The sequence below is a fragment of the Malaclemys terrapin genome, chromosome 24, assembly GCF_027887155.1.
Source record: "Malaclemys terrapin pileata isolate rMalTer1 chromosome 24, rMalTer1.hap1, whole genome shotgun sequence".
NCBI classification, from domain to species: Eukaryota; Metazoa; Chordata; order Testudines; family Emydidae; genus Malaclemys; species Malaclemys terrapin.
In genome coordinates, this window is record NC_071528.1 from 16,751,371 (window position 1) to 16,777,469 (window position 26,099).

At 51.5% G+C, this 26,099-nt stretch overlaps 1 protein-coding gene across 1 annotated transcript; it reads left to right on the forward strand.

Moving 5' to 3' along the window:
• Positions 1 to 410: 410 nt before the first annotated feature.
• Positions 411 to 16,787, forward strand: IL12RB1 (interleukin 12 receptor subunit beta 1). The gene is made up of 15 exons (XM_054013731.1): positions 411 to 586; positions 3,858 to 3,972; positions 4,871 to 5,040; positions 5,591 to 5,748; positions 7,395 to 7,440; positions 8,196 to 8,306; positions 8,486 to 8,559; positions 8,959 to 9,175; positions 9,621 to 9,794; positions 10,317 to 10,415; positions 12,070 to 12,216; positions 12,624 to 12,767; positions 13,343 to 13,439; positions 13,532 to 13,613; positions 14,262 to 16,787. The coding sequence occupies exons 1-15, from the start codon at positions 547 to 549 to the stop codon at positions 14,709 to 14,711; spliced, it is 2,124 nt and encodes a 707-aa protein (XP_053869706.1). The 5' UTR covers positions 411 to 546; the 3' UTR covers positions 14,712 to 16,787.
• Positions 16,788 to 26,099: the final 9,312 nt, after the last annotated feature.

Consider the following 26,099-nt stretch of genomic DNA (forward strand, 5'->3'; position numbering starts at 1 on the left):
AACACACACACTCATGCACACCTGGATGTGTCAGGCAGATTCTCATCTCAGTTACGCTGGTGTAAATCTGCAGTAACTAAACTGATGTCGGTGGACTGACTCCAGAGTCAGTCCTGCGTGATAGAGATGGACTCCAGTGTGGGGTCCGTAAGAACACAATGCTTTTGCTTACTTTGCTCTTCTCTCTCCGGTTTCTACGTGTGGTGATCTTGTGGCTTTGGTGATGCATCCCCGAAGTGACTGAACAGAGTGGTGCACATATCAAAGTGGAATCGTTTTTTCTGTTTCTCTTTTGCTTTTGGTAAAAGTGAGGCATGTAATGACACCTCAGTTTCTGCTCCAATGTGTGAGCACCTTTAGTATGCATGGGGAAATTTGTCACCTTTTATGAGAAACGCGAGTGCCAGATGAGTTGTCAGAGATTGCTCTGAGTCCAGGAGCTCTGTGAGGCTCGGGAGGGTCACTGTTCATGGAGTAAAGTCAGCAAGTGCTGAGCCCTCGGTGCCTGTTCCCCTCGGTTACTGTGTGGGAGCAACGGGACAGACGATGAGTTGGCTGCTGTTGCTGGCTGCGCTAGTGCTGAGCGGTAAGTGATTCTGTGGTATATGGAGATTAAAGATACCGTTAAAAGAACCATCAGAGGAGCGATGCTGGATGATAACGAGGCTTCCCCTCCATTTACTCTCACTCTCACAGACCAGGGGTTTAGCAGTAAATTGTTGCTGTTTTGGGTTGGGGTTGGGGATTATGTCTAAAGCAACAGTGACAGGGTCACAACTCAATTACAAGGGCTCAGTGCTGAGAATCTGCCCTGGGCAAAAGGGAGCAGGAGCCACTGGAAAAGTTTCTGCGGTTCCGCCACGGGCCGAAGTCCTTCTCAAGCAGCTTTCCCAGAATGCGTATGAGGCTGGTGCAGCTGGGAGGAGATGAACCCTCCATTTCAGGAGCCCGTATTTTCTGGCCAACGTCTGTTACGTTTGGACCTGCATCTGAATTCCTGAAGTGGCAACGGTTGGGTTAGTTATTCCTAGGCTGCGTGTCTCTAGTGCAGAGAGCTGAGCTGGCCTGGCAGCGGGACTGGTCAGGGGAGCTGCATTTCCTGATCACCTTACTCCTATCGCTGCTTTTTTCCCCCTTCCTTTTTGTTGTCCTGACCCGAATCTCCCCACAATGGCACAAGCCCCCCCGAGATGTCTCGTTCATAGTGCCCTGGGGACACTCAAAGGTGCTGCAGTGCCAGGCCTTGCTCCTGGCTGGGGGAAAGTGTCCGATTCTTCACAATCATTCTGCAGTGAGAAATGAGCTTCCAGTCCCCAGAGAGGCAGAGGGGGAGGAAAGGGTCTTTGCTCAGCACCTAGCCCGTGAGTGCACCCAGCCTTATTGAGTTGGAGATGGCCAGCTGCCTGGATCCTATGGCACCCCTCAAGAGGTCGTCTAGTCCAGTCCCCTGCCCTCAAGGCAGGACTAAGTATCTGGATCAACCCTGACAGGTGTTTGTCTAAAAAATCTCCTATGATGGAGATTCCACAACCTCCCTAGGCAATTTATTCCAGTGCTTAACCACCCTGACAGTTAATTTTTCCTAATTTCCAACCTAAACATCCCTTGCTGCAATTTAAGCCTGTTGCTTCTTGTCCTATCCTCAGGGTTAATAAGAACAATTTACCTGCCTCCTCCTTGTAACAACCTTTTATGTACCTGAAAACTGTTACCATGTTCCATGTTCCCCTCTGTCTTCTCTTTTCCAAACTAAACAAACCCAGTTTTTTCAATCTTCCCCCATAGGTCATGTTTTCTAGACCTTTAATCATTTTTGTTGCTCTTCTCTGGACTTTCTTCAGTTTGTCCACATCTTTCCTGAAATGTGGCGCCCAGAACTGGACACAATACTCCAGTTGAGCCCTTATCAGCGCGGAGTAGAGCGGAAGAATTACTTATTGTGTCTTGCTTACAATACTCCTCCTAATACATCCCAGAATGATGTTGGGTTTTTTTTGCAACAGTGTTACACTGTCAAGTCATATTTAGTTTGTGATCCATTATGACCCCCAGATCGCTTTCCACTATACTCCTTCCTAGGCAGTCATTTCCCATTTTGTATGTGTGCAACTGATTGTTCCTTCCTAAGTGGAGTACTTTGCATTTGTCCTTATTCAATTTCATCCTATTTACTTCAGACCATTTCTCCAGTTTGTCGAGATCATTTTGAATTTTAATCCTGTCTTCCAAAGCACTTGCAACCCATCCCAGCTTGGTATCACCCACAAACACTATCAGTGTACTCTCTATGCCATTATCTAAATCATTGATGAAGATATTGAACAGAACTGGGAACCCTGTGGGACCTCACTCAATATGCCCTTCCAGCCTGACTGTGAACCACTGTCTGGAAACGGTTTTCCAACCAGTTTTGCACCCACCGTATAGTAGCTCCATCGAGGTTGTACTTCCCTGGTTTGTTTATGAGCAGGTCATGCGAGACAGTATCAAGAGACTTACTAAAGTCAAGATATACCACATCTACCGCTTCCCCCCATCCACAAGGCTTATTACGCTTTCAAAGAAAGCTATTATCGGCAGGACACAGCCTGCAGCTACTGGCCTTTTTACACAACCTGCCTGAAACTGTTACAAAAGCAATAAGAACAAACAAAATTGCATTGCATGTCACAAATGAAAATTATTCCTCCACCCAGGCTATCTCAACGCAACACCTGGGGAGCTGTGGTCCCGTAAGTCATAGGGGCTGTAGCTACCTAGTGCCTTTCAGACAGAGGTGATTTTCCTCTGGGGATCTGATGCGCTCACCAGGACTTTGAGCAGAGAGAAACAGAAGCCTTGCAAGGGGGCAGTGTAAACCACACACATTCTTCCCCCCTCCCACACACCTCATGCAAACACAAATGCCACATAGACCTTATCTCTTACTCCACATGCAAACAGAATCTCTCTCTCTCCTCCCCACTCTCTCCCTCTGCCCCATACGAACTCATACACTCATACACCCCCTGCACATGTTCTTTAGCACACAGAGGCACCAGTCACAGTCCCTCACGTACTCTCTCTCTCTCCCATACACCCTTGGACATACCCCTGCACACACAGACAAACTTGCAGTTTGGAAGCATCAAACCCTTCTTACCTTTCCTGCAGAGAAGGGCAGATCTGCTGTGGACTTGGGGGGCTTGCTTCATTTTAGCCTGTGGCTAATGGAGAGGGTACAGGTGCTTTCCCCAGTTAGACGGGCTGAAAGCAGGCTTCCCACAGAGCCCCAGATGATCCCATAGTCTTTCTTGCACTTGGGGGGGGACGGGACATATCTCTGAAGGCTTGAAAACCCAAAAGACAGACAAAGAAGCGGAGGTAAATGCTGGTCCCGGCCACTGCAGCATGTGCTGCGAGCAGAGGAAGAAAGCGTGCTGCAGATGCTCACCCCTGTGCTGGGGTTTAGCCCATTACCATTATCAGGCAGGCCAAGGCTAGAATCGAAGGCCAGGCCTGGAAAAGTGCCTCTCTCTTTGTCACAGGCACAGCCCATTGTCGTGTAGGGCAGTTCCTATGGATCCTGGTAAAGTTTTGCCCTGGACCTTGAATCCAGCTCCAGAGGGCAGGGTCACTTGGCAGGGAGTGAAAACCTGCAGCCCACTGTGTGGGCAGGCGGAAAGGAAAACAACACTTTGGCAAACCCCTGAGTTTCTGTAGCCTAAGTGGTTCCTGCCAGTCCCTGCCCTGTACAGACACTGGCACCAGCCTCCTGCTATTCACTACACATAGTCCTGGTAATTCCTAACACTGCACATCTGCTAAGGAAATCGAACAGGAAAGAACAACTCCAACTGCTTCTTTGTATCCCGCAGGCTCCACGGAGGATCCGGATTTGGTTTGCTACAGGAACTGCATCCAATGCGATTTCACCTGCGCTTGGAGAGCTAAGGCCACGTCAGGAAATGCCACCTATATTCTTAAGTTCTGGTGAGTCGGAAGCCCCAACAGTGGGACCACATGAGTGGGAAGGATAGTGCTGTGAGGACGCTGTCTGCCTACCTGATGGGCACAATAGAGATGGATAGGTAGATCAAGCAAATAAAAACCCACCTGCATCATGCCCCAGGGAGTGGGAGGTGGTGATGGAGAAGGTATCATGGCACATCTCAAAGCACACAAAACGAACTCACTAGTACGTTTTTGGGATGTCAGGTAATGAGATGGATGATGGATAGAAGTCAGGGAAGGCAACAGGGGACAGAAAGACAGAAATCCACTGGAGGGGAGGGTAAGTGGAATGCCAGTGAAGGTGATGGGGTAGGTAGGATCTGGACAGGGAGGTGGGGAACTTAGCATTCATCCATCTCCCTAAATTCTCTGCCAGGACCCTGTACATAGGCACTAGAAACAAGTGAGAGTTCCTGCGCGGAAGCCTGCAGACAGTTTGTACATGTGGAAGGTGAAGATATTTGAATGCCAGGCGGCCTGAGCACGCAGCCAGAGGGATAAGACTCAGCGCTGGGGCTGCAGAGTGTGCGCGTTAGGCCCTCTGGCTCAAGCAGTAGGGAAGAGGGTGGAGACAAGCAGATTGGCTCGCTCCCTTCCATCACCGCTGGCCATGTTGCCCTGAACTGTGCCTGGCACAGCTGGCGCAGGCCTCGCTCAGACACACTCAGGATCTAGCCCGGTTAGAGTAAGGCAGCGGGTGGGCCTTCGCCAAGAGCAGGGGGTTCCAGCTTTCCTCCCTGGGCAAGGCTGGCTAGAGCAATGCAAGGCCTGGGTAACAATGGGGAGCAGCGGCACTATGGCACCGCACACCGGACACGCTGCAGTCAATAACGGACACATGCTGGCACTGCAGCAACCAGCTTTCTTCCTTCCGTAGTTATCACAGCACCCATCCCTGCACGGAATTCAACACAGCGTCCTCCACTCACTGCCGCTTTTCTTATCGGAAACTGCGGCTCCTCCCGAACCTCACTGCCTGGGTGGAATCCCACAGTGGAGGCAGAGTTGAGAGGACCCAGAACATCACTTTGCAACTGGAGAATGCCAGTAAGCGTCCCTCTGAAGTGTGCTTTCTTTGTAACACTGGCCCTTGCTGGGGCGGGGGCTAATGCCAGCTCCCTTGCTGCTGCCGCTGGGTTAGCAGGGGGCCGCATGAGCCTCCTTAGGAAGCAAACAGCTGCTTCCCTGTGATGTAAAATCTACAGCTTGTGAAAGCAGCTGGACGGACATCCTCAGTCCTGCCCAAAGGACGACAGTGGCAGGGGAGGCTCCACATGTTATCCCGCCACTCTGTCCCCCAGCTCTGCCCCAGATTGGGCTAGCAGAAGAGAGGAGCTCAGTTTCCACAGCCATTTAGCTCTGGGCCTCTCTCCTGGGTCTCCCAACATGGCAGCAGGCAGCTGGTGGCACCTGTGCTGGGGTTTTCTGTGACATGGACACCACCATGTTTGTGTGCGCGCACGTGCATATATGTATGTGCACACATGTGATCTGTTTCTGAGGTTCCCTTGGCCCTGTTGAATCACACACCCCCTCCACCCATCTGCCCCACCTATTACAAGCCCCAATAACTCCGATTGTCACATTGTAATTCCAGTCAAATTGGATACGCTGCCGCCTGATCAAATAACATTCTCTAAATCCAATGGTACCCTGACGCTGACACTGCAGCAGCTAGATAACTGGACTGTCAGATACGAACCGTTACGAAGGGAAGCTCGGTACAGACGGATGAAGGGCACTGAATGGACACAGGTGGGTTGAACAGACACAGTGACCTGCCCTCAGAAAAGTGAAGTCCCAAGGGGCAGGGATGCTAAGGCGGGTGACCCCAACCCTGCTCAGGCTCACGACGTCTCCTCCCAGTAATCCCACGGTGAGGACGCTGGTTGTGGAAGCTGATGGTCATTAATGGTCATTACCATTATGTAAGTACGTCTAGCGCACCCAGGGCCTGAGCAGCTCAGTGCCCTGATGACGTATTTCCCGCAGCCCAGCTGCTCCTTCCATCTGTTTCGTTGAATAATAACGTCTCCCCTTCTTTCCCAGGGATGGATTATGCTCTCACACGTGACAGGATCTCGGGCTTGTTGGCAGGGATTACATAGGAGGAAAAACCCAGATAATAATAATAAAACCCCGCAGTTTGTTTCCAGTGAAGTCGTTCTCAGACACTGCACCGGCCAACAGCACCCAGGCCTCAGCACCCCACACCAGCGCTGGGGGGTGGGGCTAGTGGCCAGTTAGTCTCTTGGGCTCACCTGAGCAGGAGGACCAGGGTTAACAGAGCGAAGCCCAGCACTAGAGAGCCAAGCAGCTGAGAGCAGAAAGGGGCTGCTGGGGAAGGAGGCTGCAGTCGGTCCCTGGGATGAGGGAGATGTCAGGGACAAGGAGAGACTCCAAGGGGAGAGAAAGCCCAGAGATCCTGCCCTGGAGGAAGGACTCTGGCAAGAGGCATGGCAGGGGTGAAGTAGCCACAGGGAGTAGAGGAAGCTCCAGTGGCAAACCCAGAAAGAGGCAAGAGGAGAGAGAGGCTGGGCAGGAAGGAGCCCAGGGAAACAGCAACAAGGACTGGAACGGAGCAGACCTGATTGCTGGGTCCCTGGGCTTGAACTGATGTAGAGGGTGGGCCCGGGTTCCCCTGCCAGCCACTGGTGTCATGGCATAGAGCCCCGAGCTGGGGCTGAACGCCATCTGGAGATAATCATTTGGAGAGTTGTCCTATTGGGCTTTGTAATCCCGGCAGAGGTGGATAAAATAGTGACCAGGCCAGAGGGCCAGAACTTGGATACTTGCTCCCAAGTTCTCATTTTTTAGCACTGCGATCCGCACTGTTCTGGGATGGAGCAGGTGCCTCGATCCTTCTCACAGAGCAATGAAACTGCAGGATTTGCTCCTGCGGAGAAAGTGCCAGCTTTGCCCCGGACGGTCTCAGACTCTCTCTCTCCTGCTGTATTTGTTTTGCAGAAAACTCCTTGCAGGAGGCTCATAAGAGGTGGGTTCCCCACCACCAAAGCACTTTCCAAGAACATGTGAATGGCCACACTGGGTCAGACCAACGGTCCGTCTAGCCCAGTGTCCTGTCCTCCAACAGTGGCCGGTGCCAGATGTGTCAGAGGGAGTGAACAGAACAGGGCAGTCATTGAGCATCCATCCCATTGCCCAGTCCTAGCTTCCGGCAGTCAGAGGTTTAGGGACACTCAGTTCATGGGGTTGTGTCCCTGACTATCTTGGCTAATAGCCATTGCTGGACCTGTCCTTCATGAACTCATCTAATCCTTTTTTGAACCCAGTTATACTTTTGGCCTTCACAACATCCCTGACAATGAGTTCCACAGGGCGGCTGGGTGCTGTGTGAAGAAATACTGCCTTTGTATAAGCCTTGTCCGGTTTGTTTTTAGGTGGCGTGTCAGACACGAGGTGAATACAAGGGTAACAACATCACAGGTCAGCTTATCATACTGTACCCTCGCAGATACAGTCAATGCCGTTTCAAGCTCTTGCTCCCAGCACAGTGAGAGAAACACCTGCTGGGAAGGCCTGGGGACCCTCCCTGCACCTTCTGCCCAAGAGTTCCTCTCGATATCACTGCACGTTCCTAGGAGAGGAGCCCTCTCTGCCTCCGAATCAACACCGCTATTGCCCAGCTCTGGTTTATGTATGAACCAGATTTGTGCGGCTGCTCACAGCCTCTAAGCCCTTGCGCTGAGTCCCCACGTCCCACAAAAACCCCCTTGGAAGCGCCAGGGGAACGGATACACAGCCCTCAAAGGGAGAGAAACTGAGAGCGGGTGTCATTAGAGGAAAGCGGTGGCAAAACCTCTGTTCTGTGAGACACGCTGCAGCTGGGGGAGTGCCCAGTCGCCTCCTCTCTCCACCCTCTGCTCCTTTCCAGGCATTCAGAATTACAGCTGCTGATCAAATCCATGCACTGCCAGTCACTCAAACCCCCACCTGCTCCTTCACGCTCTTGCTGGGCGGTAATTTCTCATCTGACACGAGCGTGGCCTTAAGCCCCCAGTAGCACCAAGTAAGAGTAGTGTCCCATGAATTCCGTTCTGATGCTCAGGGGACCCAAGCCTCTCTGACCCCACAGGCCCAGGCTTCGGCTCCATGGCAGCCAGAAGGGCACGGTGCACACACGAAACTGAAAACTCCTGCTGGATTGTTCACTCAGTCCCCACTGTCTTGGTTTGCTTTAGTGATATGCAACTTGGGAACAACAGCAGCCTGCGAAGTCCAGATTCGGCACAAAACAGCCCATTGGAGCAGCTACTGGAGCGACTGGAGCAAATCCATCTTTGTTCCTGAGGGTGCGAGATTTCACATGGTTCACTCTGTGGGCTGAAGGGCTTAGAAGAGAGGCTGCCTTTGGGGGAGGGGAGGAAAATTAAGTTAGGCAAGAAGTGGCAGCTGAGGGGAGGAAAGCCAGGGGGCAGGACTTTGCAGAGATAAACGAACAGGTGGCCAGAATTCCCTGCTGTTGTTCCAGAAATTCCAGAGGTGAATTACACGGTGGGCAGACTCGGGAGGAACGGGCAGAGAAACGTGACATTCCATTGGCAGGTAATGCAGTGTGTGGATGGGACACAGCTCCACCACCAGACACACGCAGTCAGGTCCGGGGACCCTGTCACAATGCAGTTCCCGTGCGCAGTGTGAATGGGGCCTCAGGTGGTGCTTTAACTGCCCTGTGACAGGGCTACGTCTTGTCCAATCAGGATGCAAGCTGTAGTGCCGACATCCTCCCCGACTCAGAGCCCAGATGGGTCTGTGATATGTTCAATCTGATGGTGGTTACGGCCACAGTAACACAGCAGCTGTGACAGCAGCTTCCTGGCCACTGAATGAGGCCTGCAAACAAGCCCAGACTGCATGAGCATTTACCCAAGACACACACACACAGCGCGCTTCAGGGGAGCCAGGATCTCGTCACTTACTGTCACCTTTCCAAACCCCTGTCAGGAAGCCCGTGAGGAGCAGTGGAAAGTCACTTACATGCTGGCTCTCTACATGCCAGCGTGCAGGTGCACAGAGCTGAAGAAGGAGGTCCCTGAAAAGGACGAGACGACGCTGACCTTGGCTCTCTCTGGGGCAGAGTATCACCTTTCTATGAGCGCATCTAACCCAGCAGGGAGAGGTCCTGTGCAGACGTATCGCATTCCTCCAGAATATCGCACAGGTACAGAGACCTTGGCTCCCCCTCCCGGCCTCGGACCAGCGGTCCCTCCAAAGAACCACTACCCTAACAAGTCTCCTGAAAGGACCAGACCCATTCACTGCTGGCCCTGCTGCCATGGCCCCAGACAGGGACTGAAGACAGAGCATTGGGTTCCATGGCATAGCAACTCACAGCCATTTCCCTGGGTTATTTCCTTCTTTGGGATTTTAACTAACTCCATCCCCAAAGCTCTCAGTGTTGTGAGGCCTCTGCCAGGGAGACAAGAGCCCACATCTCCCTCTCTGAGCAACTGCAGGATCAGGGCTCTGGGTAGATGGCGAACAGAGAACTAGACTGTGCCCCTGCCCCAGTGCTTCCTGCCCCTGGATGCCGTGAATTTGGTGCCATGTCTTCATGCCGTTGGTGCCGTGTTTCTGCTGAAATGTCTCCTTGTATTTCCTCCCAGAAATGAGCTTTCTGAACATCAGCTCGGCTGGCAGCAGCGTGACAGTGCAGTGGGCAGCAAAGACCAATGGGACCTTCTACTGCTTTGAGAAGCAATCCCTGGAAGAGCCGCAGGAGGACCAAGAGGAATGTATCCACAAACAATTATTTGAAAAGGACAACTATGTGGATACAGGTAACAAGGACAAAACCCACCTCTTTAACATACCTTTCTTCAGCCTCCCTCTCGCAACGGGGACCCTCCTCTTCTGCTAGTTGTTTGGAAACTAAATGCCCCTGTGGTAACAGCCGGCCTGATCCAAAACCCCGGCAGTCAGCCTGAATCTCTGCATCAGAGTCGGGAAGAGTCAGGGTGAGGCAAGTGCATGGTTCGATTTGGTGCCAAAGCCAACCGTGCTTTCCAAGTTCAATTTGCAGATGAGCCCAGCTGTCATTTGGGGCCTGTCCATGTTTTGGCCTCTCACAGTGTTCTTTTACGTATGCTGGAAACTCACTCGACTTGGCCAAGTCGGGAAATCAGCTGAGATATGCAGCCTGCCTCTCAGTGACTGTTGTGGCCCAGTCCTAGTCACACCATGGCGCAGCCAGGCCCTCCCCTGGGGATCAGGCAGTGCAGACAGAAAGGTCACTCCCATCCCCTTATCTGAGGGGGGAGGGGTGGGGAGGTTTGATGATGTCTCCTGGTTTTATGCTCCAGGTACAGTGAAACCCAGGAAGTGTTACAGAATTGCCATTCACGGAGGGGGACCAGAGAAGCACTGGACGTTCGGTTCCATGTACCACTTTGCTACAAACAGTAAGTCTGCATATGGTGTGTTTCCACTGGGGAAGGGCAAGACCCACTAAAACTGCTTTTATCACACAAGTGCTGGGCAGAGTGTGATTCACAGATGACCTGGGGTAGGCAGGGCCTGTGATCATCAGAAGAGAGGGGCTGATGGTGGAATTATTTCTTTTTAAATGCATTGTTCGGGGGAGGGATTCTTTTCTCATGTTCTAAAAATTGTCCAGTTCTAAAAATTGGCCAGCCCAGGCTCTGGGAGGGGTTATTACTACGTGTAGTAATAACCCCTCCCAGAGCCGAAACACCCCTCCCTCCGTGCAGCCTTCTGCCCTCACCCAGGGAGCAAGAAATTATTCGTTATGGCCCTGCGCGAAACGTGCTAGGCCCCTCAGAGAAACAAACAAAGCCACAGTCCCTGCCCTGCAGAATGGACCATCTGTTTTACATAGGGTTACCATACGTCCGGTTTTTCCCGGACATGTCCGGCTTTTTGGTAATCAAACCCCCGTCCGGGGGGAATTGCCAAAAAGCCGAACATGTCCGGGAAAATGCCGGCCGGGCACTTCCCCTCCTGCGGCTGCTCTGCTCCTCCCCTGACTCTTTGGCTCTGTTTAAGAGCCGAGCTGCCCGAGCGCTATGGGCTTCGGGCAGCCCCCTTGCCTCCGGACCCCAGCCGCCGGCCGGGCACTTCCCCTGCCGGGTTCCAGCTGCTGTGCTCCGGCGGCACAGGGTCCGGAGGCATGGGGGCTGCCCGAAGCAGGTAGCGCTCAGGCAGCTCGGCTCTTAAACAGAGCCGAAGAGTCAGGGGAGGAGCACAGCAGCCGGAGCCCGGGAGGGGAAGTGCCCGGCCGGGGGCACAGGGTCCGGAGGCATGGGGGCTGCCCGAAGCTCGAGCACTACCGGCTTCACGGTTTGCTGGGCAGCCTCCAGACTCTGCGCCCCCGGCTGGGCGTTTCCTCTCCCGGGCTCCAGCTGCGCTGGGGAAGCGCCAGCCGGGGGTCCAGGGTCTGGGGGCTGCCTGGCAAACCGTGAAGTCAGTAGCGCTTGGGGAGCCCTTTTCGCGTGGCTGGGAGGGAGGAGGGGGAGTTAGGGTGGGGACTTTGGGGAATGGGCGGAGTTGGGATGGGGAAGGGGCGGAGTTGGGGCGGGGCTGGGATGGGAAAGGGGCAGGGCCAGGGCTTGGTGGAGCATCCTCTTTTTTATTTTTTTAAATATGGTAATCCTAGTTTTACATCACGCAATAAGTGCATGACAAGAACAGATGCAAGAGGGCAAGGGGAAGTCCTCCCCAGCCCTACACAAGGGGCCTTTCCCAAACCCGCATGGCTCGCAGGGTGGCTCTTCGGAGCACTGGTCTGTATTCGTGGGAAAGCAAGATGCCTGTATAATCCTCACTCCGCAGAGGCAGGAATTCTTTAGGGACAAGCAGCCCTCTAAGGGTTCAGTTTGTGTTCAAGCAAAGGCTGAAGACTCATGTTGTCAGTTCTTATTTTCCCTAAACCATTCAGTTTGTCTCTTGTGATCCAGTGAACTGAAGGTAGCAGGTTATGGGCAGATGACATGAGCCGGGATGAGAAGATCCATGGCTTCCCGGCCTGTTTTCTAGCTGGGAATCCATGTGCACTCAGCCAATTACTGCTTTTCTTTCCTACCTCTCCTTTCACAGCTTCTTTGGATGGGCCCATTCAGATCCGGAACATCACAGCGAACTCTGCTTTCCTGCTGTGGAAGCCGTCACCGCTCTCCCAATGCCCCGGCATGCTGAAGAAATACATTATCTGCTACACAAGCGAGCAGGACAACAGAACGGCATGTGAGTGTGAAACACTTCGCTTTGCCTTTCTCCCTTCCAACGCGTTACCGACCCCAGCGGGCTGCGGCATGGCCAGGCTCACAGGCAGGCAGTCCGCATGACCGAGCTGGGCAGAAATCAGCCAGTGAGCGCACCTGATTCTTTTGTCTCCTGCTCTAGAACGGTCAGTGAGTCCATGTGCCAAATCAATCTAGGGACAGGAGCGCAGAGAGAAGCTGGGCAGGGCAGGGAGAGAGAAAGAGAGACGGGAGGAAGGAAAGGGGCTGATGGGCCCCTGTTCTGTAGGTGGAGGGTGTGGTAAGCAGTTTAAGAATTGAAACTGGGACAAGCTGTTTCAGAAAGAAAGCAGAATTGGGAGGGGTTTCCATGCTGTTGATAGCTCAATTAATCAGTCATCATCTAATCAGGTCATGAAGCGAACTCCTCAGCGACACACTACACCCTCCAGGACCTGCAGCCCAGCACCTCCTATCGAGTTGGGATTCAGGCAGCCACAGCAGACGGAGATGGGCCCTGCAGTCCCCAGCACCTGTTTAAGACCACGAAGCTTGGTAACAGCCAGTGGATCCTTCCCTCCACGTTTGCTTGGCCCCGGGCGGGGACTGAAGTGAACATGTTGCAGGAGCTGTCACAGACTCGTGTTAGAGGGACTCAAGCAGCTCAGGCGGGAGCTGTGCTCTCAAGCCCGCCCGTCCCCCCAGGCTCGAGATCCAAGCTACAGCCCGAGCCGCCATGTCCTCACTGCTCGAGCCCCCGCTAGCCCCACTCTCTCCCCCGGGGCTGCTCACTTCCAACTGCAGTGTGGACGTTCCCAGCAGAAACAAGGGACCAGCACAGGACACCAACTCACGCCTCTCCCGGGAAGGGTGGCGTGCCAAGGAAAGCAACCAGGGATTGTGCTGGGGGAAGGAGACTATCCATGTTCATGCCCTCAGAGTGGCCACCTCAAGGCTCAGCTATAGGCTAGGCTAGTCCCTTCACTGCCTTCTTGGCTGGGAACGAACGCCAAGTGCTGGGACTGGGGCAGGGTGAGGGATGGTCACTTGTACAAAGCCGGCATGTTTTCCTTGTCCCATGTAATGCCGGTTCCAGAGGGCTCTAAGAGCAGAACTGTGTTTCCTCCTAGGTCCCAACCCTGCAGAGTGGAAGCTCAACCTCAGGTTCCTCAGTATTTTCCTAGGCGTCCCTGTCCTGGCTGTGTTTTACCACTTCATCAAAAAGAGGTGAATGCACGGACTTTGCTCTCCCATTGCTCCCGTTCTCCCTGCCCTTTCGCTCTTCTGCACATTAACCAACCTCTGCTGTCGTCTTCCAGGGCCAAGAAAGTGCTGTTCCCGCCTCTGCCCAACCCCATGGACAGCGAAGCCATCAAGTTCCCAGCTGAGGAGATGAGCCAGGTGAGTCTCTGACCCCGAACTCTCACCCCTGGGAAGAAGCTACAGGCCAGGTCTGCTGGGGGGAAGGAAATAACTCATGAGACACAAGTCAGACCATTGTTCGAGGGAGAGCAAAGCTGCATGGGGAGTTGTGATCAAATCAGACATTGCAGCTCTCATGTAATTGCTGAACAATGTGCCAATAAAATATTAATTTGAACACATCTAACCCCCAAACCCTGCCCCAAAAGGCCTAACATAGGGAGGGAAAGGTCTGGACCAGGTGCCATAGATATACAGACCCACAGTCAGCAGCAGGATTTGAAACTGGGTCCCTCAGCTCCCGAAACACAGGTCTTTTCCCACCCAAGTTCAGGAAGCGCTCCCCAAGTAGCAGGCTCTTAGAGTCGCTGTGGCCAGTAGCTAGAGGGAATCCAGTCATAGGCCCTAATTCAGCGTGCTGCACATGTGACCTGTGTCCCAGCAGCATGGTGGCCCAGGCAGGGTCTGAGAGCTTGGAATTGTGTCGCTTCTTGCCTGAAATGCACCAGGGTCTGTTCTGCCTTCGGCATGTCGACAGGACGGTTTGTACTCAGCGCACAGATGACTGACACACACATGCCGCACATCAGTCTGTTTTGCACTGAATTCGTGCTTTGTCCTTTCCAGGTGAAGCCCCGGCTAGGCTTTGTGGAGCCGTCAGAGAAAGTCAGCCCCACAGAACCGCTGGTGACCGAATTTATCTCGGTCAAAGGGGAGCCTGACACGAACACAGAGACTCGCTCGCTGCATCTCTACGCCGGGACTGAAGAAACGGCAGAGATGTTACAGGCCAAGGAGGGGCAGGCAGGCTCTGAGAATGACCTGCCATTTGAGTATAGAAGGCAGGTGCTTCTGACCCCAGCGGAAGAGGAACAGGAAGAAGATGATTTCAGAGAATTCGCTGGTGTTTGTGGTCAAAATAACCTTGCCGAAGTAGGCACAGGCCCTTTTCAGCCCCACCCAGATGAGGGTGCTGCCCTGGAGCGGACAGGGCTCTCTCGGCCTCTGGTGCAGCTCTCCTTGCTGCTCTCAGACAAGCCCGTCATAATAAAGAGTGGGGGCAGCTTTGACCTTTGACATGATGAGTGAGCCTGGTCACAAGGGTTCAGCTTGGGACAGCCTGGGAAGACCGAGTGTTGCAGTGACCCCATGGTGCAGGACACAGAAGCCTCAGCAGATCTCCTGAGAGACTTCCGACCTCAGCCTCTGTTTTCAGATTTTGAGTGTGAACTCTTTGCCGCAGGGACTGTCTTTTATTACACGCGCCCCAGTCCCACAATGAAATACTGAATAGGAAGACAGGTTTCAGAGCGGTATCCGTGTTAGTCTGTATCAGCAAAAACAATAAGTTGTTTTTACTGAATAGGAAGAATGAACTGTTCAAACATCCTTTATATTTTGATGTGTGAGAAAAGGTCCCATAATCCAGCCATGGTCTCCTATTTTCTAATATTCCAGAGCCCCTTTCCTTGATTAGTATCAGAGGGGTAGCCGTGTTAGTCTGTATCCGCAAAAACAACAAGGAGTCTGGTGGCACCTTAAAGACTAACAGATTTATTTGGGCATAAGCTTTTGCATCTGAAGAAGTGGTTTTTTTAGCCACGAAAGCTTATGCCCAAATAAATCTGTTAGTCTTTAAGGTGCCACCAGACTCCTCGTCATTTCCTTGTTTGATATTCTGTACAGTGGCAATAACTGGTGGTCGTGCTTTTGCAGGCGGGAGTTTCCTTACAGAATGGGGATCATCTCATCACCTAAGAAACCCCCGGAGGTTTGTTCTTGGCACTGATCAGGAACATGAGCATGCTCCTCTGTTTGTAAAGGTCTGTTTCAGGAGACCTTTGCATTCCCTCTGCTGCCCCACACCAAACAACCTCACTTTCAGCAAGAGAGAATCCCTCAGATCACAGGCCTCAGGAGCAGGGTGTGTACTGCTCGCGATAACCATGTACCACTGAGTCTCTGAGTCAGTGTTGGCCTGTGGAGTCAGCCTCGCACCGCAGACCCTATTGGAAAGGATATACCAACTGCTGAACAAAATCATTCCTGGATAAAGACTTTGGTCACTAAAACTGACAAGCTGGTTACAGATCCAAGTCTCTGTTCACTCACTACGCACAGAAGCACAAATACCCAATAATGCCAAATGAGGGGGTGGTTTTAGGATGCAAAAATGGAGACTAGGATCAGCTGGAGACTAACAAACGTATCTTCCTTTCAGACTTGTGCTAGGGTTTGAAGTCAAGTCTTTAGAGCTGAGACTAGTTCACTCAACTGCTGTGCCAATGACCCCTGCCAGTTTAATACTACGAAGCAATTGTTTGTATAGTACAGGGGTCGGCAACCTTTCAGAAGTGGTGCGCCGAGTCTTCATTTATTCACTCTAATTTAAGGTTTTGCATGACAGTCATACATTTTAACGTTTTTAGAAGGTCTCTTTCTATATGTCTATAATATAGAACTAAACTATTGTTGTATGTAAAGTAAATAAGGTTTTTAAAATGTTTAAGAAGCTTCATTTAAAATTAAATTAAAATGCAGAGCCCTCCGGACTGGTGGCCAGGACCCAGGCAGTGTGAGTGCCACTGAAAATCAGTTTGTGTGCCACCTTCGGCACGCGTTCCATAGGTTGCCTACCCCTGGTCTAGTAGGAAGCTTGGAGAGCACCAGTATGCCACACACAGTAATTGGAGCAAATCCTCGACTCAGAGTTTATTCCGTGAGTGCAGCTCAGAGACTAGCTTTCATGTTTCAAGCTTAGGCTGTTGCAGGTAATTCGTGTCTTAGTTAAGGCAAGGTTGAATCAGCACTGAGGATTGAGGGTTAACTTGTGGTTTGGCCTACATGATACATTTCTCGGAGACAGTCTCAGTGCATGCTGAATGTTCAAAACATTTAGCAGCTCGGGAAAGTACAGGGAAAACCTGATTCTATCAGATGCTCAGCGACCTTCCCTGTACAAAAACGTGAGCGGCATATGAATCAGGCTCAGTGGGCACACAGCCACCCGAGACACAGTTGGGGAGCCGCCGTGTCCCTCACCCTGCAAAGATACCAGCTGCCTAAAATGGTGAATCTAGTCCCAGTGCCACTGGTTAATGCACGTGCAGAGCTGCTCGGCTCATACAGTACCAAAAATCACTGTCCCGCAAAGTGCTGGGAGTTTGTAGGGTGAATTTATTATTAATAAATCATTAATGTGCCAGATTTTAGTGACTCTCTTTTTGCCTATCTTCCTTATCCCCCCCGCCATAGATTACATGTAACACCCCCCCCACAGAGTAAAATAGATAGCTCTCCTCAAAAAACAATTATATAAAACAACAAAATCCAACTACAACAAATACTGTGGTACTAACCTAATGTGCAAACAATCGTTCTGCTGGCACGTTGCATCCCTTTCTCCCTCACTCGCTCGGTCTATTTAGATGGGAAACTGTTCGGGGCAGGGACTGTCTCCTACGCTACGTTTGTGCAGTGCTCTGATCTTGACTGGGCCGCTGGGTACTACCGGAATAGAGACAAACAACAAGCGAAGGTGTTAGTAATGGGATTGTGTCCCTAGAATCCACGTGTGATCCCAGCAGCCCCTAGCACTGCCTGAAGTCCACGGGGTGCTGTGAGCGCAAGTGTGGCTTTGCTCCAATCTCATCGGAATTCCCATAAACAAGAGCTTTGCTAGTAAGAACCAGGAGATTGTGGGCATAGAGCAGAACAGTTTTCCTGGGGGTGGAGGGAGAACTAATCCCCAGGGTGAGATCTCTGCAGATGTAAGAACATTACAATCCAGGTGACAGTCATTTGCTCACAAATTCCCTTGGAGACAAGCCCAGAGCATAGAACCATAGAAGATTAGGGTTGGAAGAGCCCTCAGGAGGTCATCTAGTCCAACCCCCTGCTCAAAGCAGGACTAACACCAACTAAATCATCCCAGCCAGAGCTTTGTCAAGCCTGACCTTAAAAACTCTAAGGAAGGAGATTCCACCACCTCCCTAGGTAACCCATTCCAGTGCTTCACCACCCTCCTAGTGAAATAGTTTTTCCTAATATCCAACCTAGTCCTCCCCCATTGCAATTTGAGACCATTACTCCTTGTTCTGTCATCTGCCACTACTGAGAACAGCCGAGCTCCATCCTCTTTGGAACCCCCTTCAGGTAGCTGAAGGCTGCTATCAAATCCCCCCTCACTCTTCTCTTCTACAGACTAAATAACCCCAGGTCCCTCAGCCTCTCCTCATAAGTCATGTGCCCCAGCCCCCTAATCATTTTTGTTGCCCTCCGCTGGACTCGCTCCAATTTGTCCACATCCCTTCCGTAGTGGGGGGGACCAAAACTGGATGCAATACTCCAGGTGTGGCCTCACCAGTGCCAAATAGAGGAGAATAATCACTTTCCTCGATCTGCTGGCAATGCTCCTACTAATACAGCCCAATATGCCGTTGGCCTTCTCAGCAACGAGGGCACACTGCTGATCCATATCCAGCTTCTCATCCACTGTAATCCCCAGGTCCTTTTCTGCAAAACTGCTGCTTAGCCAGTCGGTCCCCAGCCTGTAGCGGTGCGTAGGATTCTTTCTTCCTAAGTGTATGACTCTGCACTTGTCCTTATTGAACCTCATCAGATTTCTTTTGGCCCAATCCTCCAATTTGTCTAGGTCACTCTGGACCCTATCCCTACCCTCCAGCATATCTACCTCTCCCCCCAGCTTAGTGTCATCTGCAAACTTGCTGAGGGTGCAATTCATCCCACTATCCAAATCGTTAATAAAGATGTTGAACAAAACTGGCCCCAGGACCGACCCCTGGGGCACTCAGCTTAATACCGGCTGCCAACTACACATCGAGCCTATACTTAGGGTGAGATGGGAGTTTTGCCATTGGCTCCAACAAAGCCAGTTTTTTATCCTTAGTCTTTATAATCATTTATCACAGCTCACTCCCTGGCCTCTGGCTTATCTGGGCTGTTGTGACCTGACTAGGGGACTTTCTCAACTAGGGGAGGGAGCAGAGCGTCAGGGCTTCTGGAAAATGACTGGAGAGCTCTTTTCTCTTAGACCTGGCAATGGAAAGTAAGACTGTTCTTCACCCAGTCACCAACACTGAAACTGTAGCAGCAAGTTAAGAAACCTATCAGCGCTCTGCATCATCCTCTCACTTCCTGATGCGACATCTAGCTCTTCTGCTCACTTGCTTGTCACTTTTCCATGGACTTTAGACACCGACCTTATCATCATCAATAGTCACCCACCCTGTTTTTTTCTATTCCAAGTTGTACAGCAATAAAATCTCTGTTATTTAGAAGCTGGGAGCCCCTTTCATTCTGAGTGAGGACAAAGTGCTTTACAGACGAGGCACATGGATCTCTTCACCCAGCATCAAAATGTCACCACTTCAGGATGAAACAGGACAGCTGCTTCCAAACACTCAGCCACGGTGTACAAGTGTTTAGAGCATGAAGGGAATATTCAATCCAACTGAAACACCAAGGAAAACGGAGGGAGCTGGAATGCAATGATCAGAGCTGGAATTTGGCAAAGGCACCAGGATGAACACGATTCACTCTTATGGAAAGTGCCATGAGATATTTAATAAGCCCGGCTGGGCAGGACCAGTTTTATCCTTCCTTCTCTAGTAGGAGAGTGTCCCCTAACCCCATGCTTGGGCGCTTCTTTCATTCTAATTCAGAGGGAAGGATATCATCTGCAGAATAACCATCACCACTTCCTGCAGCACCTGGGCATTAGTGGTCAGTCTCTTTTCAGAGTACCGGCCATCCTCACGGATGCGCAGCAATGTTGGCCCTGACAGGGTCCTAGCACAAGATGCTGCTAAGGGCTCTCCGCGAGTCTAGTCACAGGTAGCCTGAATTCTGCACAGCTGCAGAGCCACATCTGATAGTAGTGGCTGACCTGGGTGAAACATGTTGGTGTATCACTGACCAGCTCACCGCTAATTGGCCTCCTTTGGTGGTAGCTCAGCAGAGGTGAAGGAGTGAATAATTTGGGTCTGGAATCAAATTCCCCCTTCTGCCTTAGGAGCGGGCTGGTCCTTTCAGCTGAAGGCTGGAACAGACATTCCAGGGAAGATTCCCACTCACAGCCAAGGAGAGAGGCTGCATAGGAGAGCTGTTAAGGGACTTGGAGAAGATGCTGTGACTTGTACTGATTATGCAATCTATCGAAACCAAACATCACCGGTGTTAACTACGAGATAAACATCAGGCATCTCTGAAGTGAGTGTACCACAACACAAATAAAAATAATAAGCGAGTCTCAGCTAAACCAACCTGCAGAAGATTTACCCCACGCACCTAAGGCTGATTCTCATCTTGCTTCCAATGCAGGTCTCTGCAACCTGATTATAGCCTGGTTTCGAAGTGTGTTTTCAGTATTAACTCCTGTGTAATTGGTAGCCCTTTCCCGTGGATTACATTGTTTGAGAACCAGGTCCTCAGCTGGTGCAAGTCAGCCCTGACATGAATGGCGCTATGCTGATTTAGGCCAGCTGAGAATCTGGCCCAGCATTTTAAAAAAATCTTTACGTTCTCTTTGTTCTGTGACGGCAGGAGCTTTAGGTCTTCGTGCTTCTTATGAACTTATAACTTATTTCAATAACCCTCTTTAAGCTGATGGAAGGACTTTGCATAAAAAATACCAAACAAAGCTGCAGTCAGCAAGGTCTCCCCCCGCCCTCCCCAGAACAGTTTGCAACAAGGAATCAGAATAAGTCAACACCAGCAAGAAGGAATAAACGGCGCATTCCCCAGCCTGCATTCAGCCTGGATCTGTGACGCTGGCTGAGGCCAACGTTTCCAAACTCCTGTGCTAGGGAAGGGGAGCTGAGCTTGGGAGCTGGCCACCCTGGAACCTGCTGTCTTTTCTGATCATCACAGCGCCTTCATGCGTCTGGTGTTGTGGGGCAGCCAGTGGTGTGCAACAATACCACCACCTAGCGCTTTCCATCAGTCGCTCTCTGCGTTTTACAAAGCAGGTAAGATCAATTGCTGCACTGCACACACGGATGAATTTCCATCTAGACAGGCTCTATTTGTGTTATGGTAGCACTTGAGGCCCCAGTCTTGGCTGGGGCTCCATTATCCCGGTCCCTGCTCCTAAAATCTTATAATCTAAAGAGACAGGACGTACAGAAGGAGGAGGAGCATTAGCCCTGTTTGACAGATGGGAACTGAAGCACGGAGAGGGTAAGCAGCTAGACCAGCGTTACACAGGCAGACCGTGGTAAAGCTGGGAATGGAAGACAGATCTCCTGAGTCTTAGTCCAGTGCCTTACCCACAAGGCTGTCCTGCTACATGTTGGCTACTGCCATTTGGGCAATGGAAAACATGGGTATTTTGATCACCAAACTCCCCTTTGGTCTGTACCAGGGATGAAGCTGAACATGCTCAGACCAGGGCAATCCAATCTCGTGCTTCAGCGTATAAGCAGATTGCCGGAGGAGTCAGGAAAGATTCCTCCTCTCACAGTTTACATTGCACATTTGTGTTTGGGGTTGGATTGGGTTTTTTTTCTGCCCCCATCTTCACCCTAAAGCCTCAGGTCACTGCAGGAACAGGATACCTGACTAGATCTGGCTGTCAATCTTACGTGCCTACATGATTTCCAGGGTGCTTTTCAAACTGGTGAGGGGAGCGTAAAAGAGATGTGGGCAGGGGGTGGGTTTGAGCCAGTATTTTACACCTCGATTCTCTCTCAGTAAGAGGCTCTAATATTCCAAGCCATAGATGGGCTGTTTCTTAGTGCAGAATACATAGGCTGCTGTATCCAGAGAGGCCTCTGCGCTGACCACACATCTTTTGCGCTGCTAGTGTCTCTCTCATGACTTGAAGTGCTTAGGGATAATTCTAGCATGAAAGGTGTCCTGTCCTGCCACCTGGTGGCAGAGGGCACATCCTGCTACGTGATATTGGAAGGCATGTACAGAAATATGGAGGATCGAGATGATGGCATCTAAGATCAGATTCCTCTCCTTACATCAACAGATTAACCAACATCCTCAGAGTCCTGACAATGTCTTGGATACTGCCCAGCAACCTCCCCAGGTCAGTCCAGGGAAATCCGCTCATCAAAGCTGTTCTTGAACGGGTTTTCTCTGGAGCCGGATCCATTCTCTGCTGCTCCAACATCTCCAGTGGCTGAGAGTTGGATGTTATCACCCTTAGTGCAGCGTTCACAACATCAGCTGGCGACAGAGCGCATGAGTCCCTTATTAATTTCCACCTTTTTAGCTTTAATTTAACAGGCTATCATTACTAGTGTACCAGTGAAAATAAAAACATTGTGCTTTTTTAGCTTCTCAGTGCTCCTCAAGCATTCAGCACCTGATCCTCTCAATGTCCCCGTGAGGTAGGTACAGTCAGTACTATTGCCCCTGGATTTTAGGTCAGGGAGCTGAAGCAGAGATGAAATGACACAGCCAACCCACAGAGGGAGTCAGTGTTAAGTCTGGTATTCGAAGTCTTGAGTTCCTGGCCCCCAGTGCTGTGTTCAGGCCAGTAGCCTCCATGTCAGTAAAATCATGAGGGAAACTGAATGACCAAGTCTCGAATGGTGTGCCCCAAGATGCCCAGCATGCACCTCACAGTAGGACTGTTGCTTTCTCTTCCAGAATAAGAGCAAGGGATTGAGGGGCTAATTTTACACACGCACGAGGATAGCAATGAAAGTGATCTGGAAATACCATAACATGCCTACCGCAGGCCACAGGGTGGCAGCAAAAGCACATCGTACATGAAAGCTGGAGCCTAGCCCTTTCCCTCACAGCAATGTCTTTCCCGGAAAGCACACTGACACAAATAGGCCAAATTCATCCCACCTCAGCGGAGTTACACGGGACTGAATTCAGGTTCATGTTTTCCTCAGGCTCCAGACCAGGAATATGCAGGGCTAAGTGATGAGCCACTGAATAACGGGGCAAACGGGAACAAGAACTAGGGTGACCAGAAAGCAAGTGTGAAAAATCGGGACAGAGGGTGGGGGGTAATAGGAGCCTATATAAGAAAAAGCCCTAAATATTGGGACTGTCCCTATAAAATCGGGACATCTGGTCACCCTAACAAGAACTGAGCCTTGACGACTGAGGAGCCAGGAAGTCAATGAATCTTGCTCGCTCAACAAGCCCACGGTGGTGCAGAGAGGGGCCGGCTCCTGGTAACTGGGCGATCAGCTGAGGCTGACCTGTTAGGAAGACAGCCAGGCCCGTCGCACAGTCAAAGTGAAAGCATAACGTTGTAGAAAGCAAAGCAAGTTTAAAACCCCTTTTGTCATGTGCGCGTGAGGGGCATTCTGAACACTGCCCACTGCAGCAGGCAGGCTCTGCGTGTTAAATTCCCCCGCTGAGTCGTGAGTCCAGAGTTGCCATGAATCTCCAGTCCTGAGAGCAGTGGTAAGTTGGCAGCTCAGTGATAGACCATGAGATTTCCCCATTGCCCCTCACTCTGCAAGGTCCCAAAATGCTTAACAATCCATAGCTAGAGACCATCTGACTCCCCGTTGCAGAGAGCTCCCTCCGAGGGGGTTTTAAACTGCACAGCAACACCGCACGCATTAGGAGGAGGAAGTGAAGAATACTGCATTCAAATGCCACTTCTGGGGGTGGCATGGGGAATTGTCCAGACTGGAAACTGGGCAGGACACCAGGTTAACATCCCCCACTCGTGAGAAGCACCCTGGGATCTTTAACGACAAAGGGTCAGGACATCCATTTTATCTAGAATAGAACGTCATCCCCTTGTTTATACCACCACGAATTCCCAGAACAGGACGGCAAGTCAGCAAGTATCCCACCCATCCTGTTCCATTCCTTCGTGCTCTAACAGCTGTCACTGAACTGCAAGTATTAGGCTGTGCATTTGACACCATTAACAGTCAGGGTTGCAAAGAGGAGTTGTGGATCTCTCTGCCCAAGGAAGTTAGAAGCTCCTGGTGCTTTTCAGTTCACTCTCGTGTTCCTTGGGAGGGGATACATCATCTCTTCCAGGAGGTGTCCCTGTGATATTATCATTGCTGAATGTTCCTCACACCGCACACACCTGAGAATACTTAGAACTACTTCTGGGTGCAGATACGGTAACTGAAAAGGTGCTGAGAGAACACTGCACTATTCCCATGTGCAGCAACTCTATGATCTGGGGCTTTTTCTCCTCGTTTCAGGACAGTCATCTAACAAGACTCTTTTCCTTTCGGTGCATTTGAAGCACCCAACAGGACACATCCACTATCAAATCAAACCAGCACAAGCACTGAAGCTCCCAGAAATTAGCTGGAAGTCACTGGTGGCAGCAGAGGGCTTTTTCAGTTATGTTGCAATCTGCGGAGCAAGAAAAGGTTGCACATGGGTAGTGTTGAGCTCAGCCTCCGGAGGCTCATACCCTTAGCCCTGAAGGTCCTGGGTTCAACCTGCAGTGGCACCCACCAAGCAGTCATGACACATTCATTCATCGGAGACACGTTTACAGCATCTGCATGAACAGAAAGAACTCAGTGTTGTGACATAATTTGTCCATGAACTTGCAGAGTGAATTTGGAGGCTGCGCACCCCCGCACAGCACCCTGACGATAAGCAGGGCCGGCTTTAGGACCTGCAGGGCCCGATTCGAATACCCGGCGGCGATCTGGGTCTTCGGCGGCAATTCAGCGGCAGGGGGTCCGCTCCAGGTCTTCCGCAGCACTGAAGGACCCCCTGCCGCTGAAGTGCCACCGAAGACCCAGAGCGGACCCCCTGCCGCTGGGTGAGTAAAAAAAATTAAAAAGGCGCCGAAGGCGCGAGGCCCAATTCCGGGGAATCAGCCTAAAGCCGGCCCTGACGATGAGACCACGGAGGCCTCTGTGCACCAAGTACTGTATGACAATAATGGCATCAGCCTGGCTCCAGGCTACCTCTGCTCAGTCACTGGATTGTTTCTTTACCATTCTAGAGCTGGTTCTGCTGCACTGCTGCCGGTTTAAGTGTTCAGTGATATTTTTAACCAACTAGAACTGGAAAAGCTCGACAGATTTCATATCTGGAGTGGGACTAGCTCACTCACTAGAAGATTCAAATATTTGTATTACTGTAGCACCAAGGAGCCTTCCAGGAGCTATTGTGCCCCCGACTTAGGGCACACACACACAGCGGGGGGACTGAGAACTGACAGGCTCAGGGCATTAAGGAGCCATGTCATTGTCCCCACTTTGACTCGCTGAGAGGTGGCGGCAGCTACAGGGTCCCCCTTCCACCTCCACTGTCAGCGAGAGGCCCAGGAAAGCCCAGGGCCTGGAGGGTGGGTGAGCTGGGATGATCCAGGTCCCCTAGTGAAGAGTCTCTCAAACGTTTGTACTGGTGACCCCTTTCACACAGCAAGCCTCTGAGTGCGACCCCCCCCCTTATCAATTAAAAACACTTTTTATATATTTAACACCATTATAAATGCTGGAGGCAAAGTGGGGTTTGGGGTAGAGGCTGACAGCTCGTGACCCCCCATGTAATAACCTCGCGACCCCGAGGGGTCCCGACCCCCAGTTTGAGAACCCCTGCCCTGGTGGGATCAAGGGTCAAGCCCTCCCAGAGAGATCCAGGCCACAACCCCCCACAGCCTGAGGTAAAATTGGTTGTTTCCCACCTCCCTGCCAGGGAGCCGCTGGGCTGGGCGGGGCTGGGCTGCCTGAGGTAACTTCTGAGGCGAGGCAGCGGGCGAGGTTTCCCGGCTCCCGCTCCCAGTGTCTGACCGACCTGGCTCGCTGCTCACGCTGCACAAGGGCCCCAGTGGCACACACCCACTGCTGTAATTAGGTGTTTACACACAAACGGTGGCAGTCAGTTTCCGATTACAGCCTCCTAAACTCTGTAATTAGCGGAGGAGCCGGCAGGGCCCAGCCTCACACTGCGCTTTCTAGGCTTAAAACCACAAAGCCTTGGCATTCCCGGCTGTCAGTTGTGTTTATTCATAGATTCTAGGACTGGAAGGGACCTCGAGAGGTCATCGAGTCCAGTCCCCTGTCCGCATGGCAGGACCAAATACTGTCTAGACCATCCCTGATAGACATTTATGTAACCTACTCTTAAATATCTCCAGAGATATTTATGAGACACTGAGGCAGGCTGCCGGCACCAAGCCGGGCACCTACTGTTGAACAAAACACAAACCCATCAGGACGGGGGCGACTGAGCAGACAGGAGAGGAAGGGGGGTGGGATTCAAGGAGACACCCTTTACTTCACCCAGAGCAGACCCCGTACGTACCTCGCCCTGACCGTGCACCAGGACTGCTCCACCTCGGGCTTTGCATGGATTTCTTAGGATACCAGGACTCAGTAGTTCTGGGGATGCCCCTGGAAGCAGATGCTGTACCCACGACACAGAGTGGAGGGCAAGGAGGCCAGCCAGGCCACAAAGATGACAGTTCTGCATCACTGGACAGCTCTAGTACGGGAAGGGATTATTTTTCTTATTTAAAAAGAAAACCAACAC

Bases quoted from the DNA above. Each gene is read 5' to 3' on its own strand.
- IL12RB1 (XM_054013731.1), top strand. From the start codon at position 547: ATGAGTTGGCTGCTGTTGCTGGCTGCGCTAGTGCTGAGCG. The intron at 3,973-4,870 runs GTGAGTCGGAAG...TTCCTTCCGTAG, and splicing joins ACCTATATTCTTAAGTTCTG to TTATCACAGCACCCATCCCT. The intron at 9,795-10,316 runs GTAACAAGGACA...TTTATGCTCCAG, and splicing joins GGACAACTATGTGGATACAG to GTACAGTGAAACCCAGGAAG.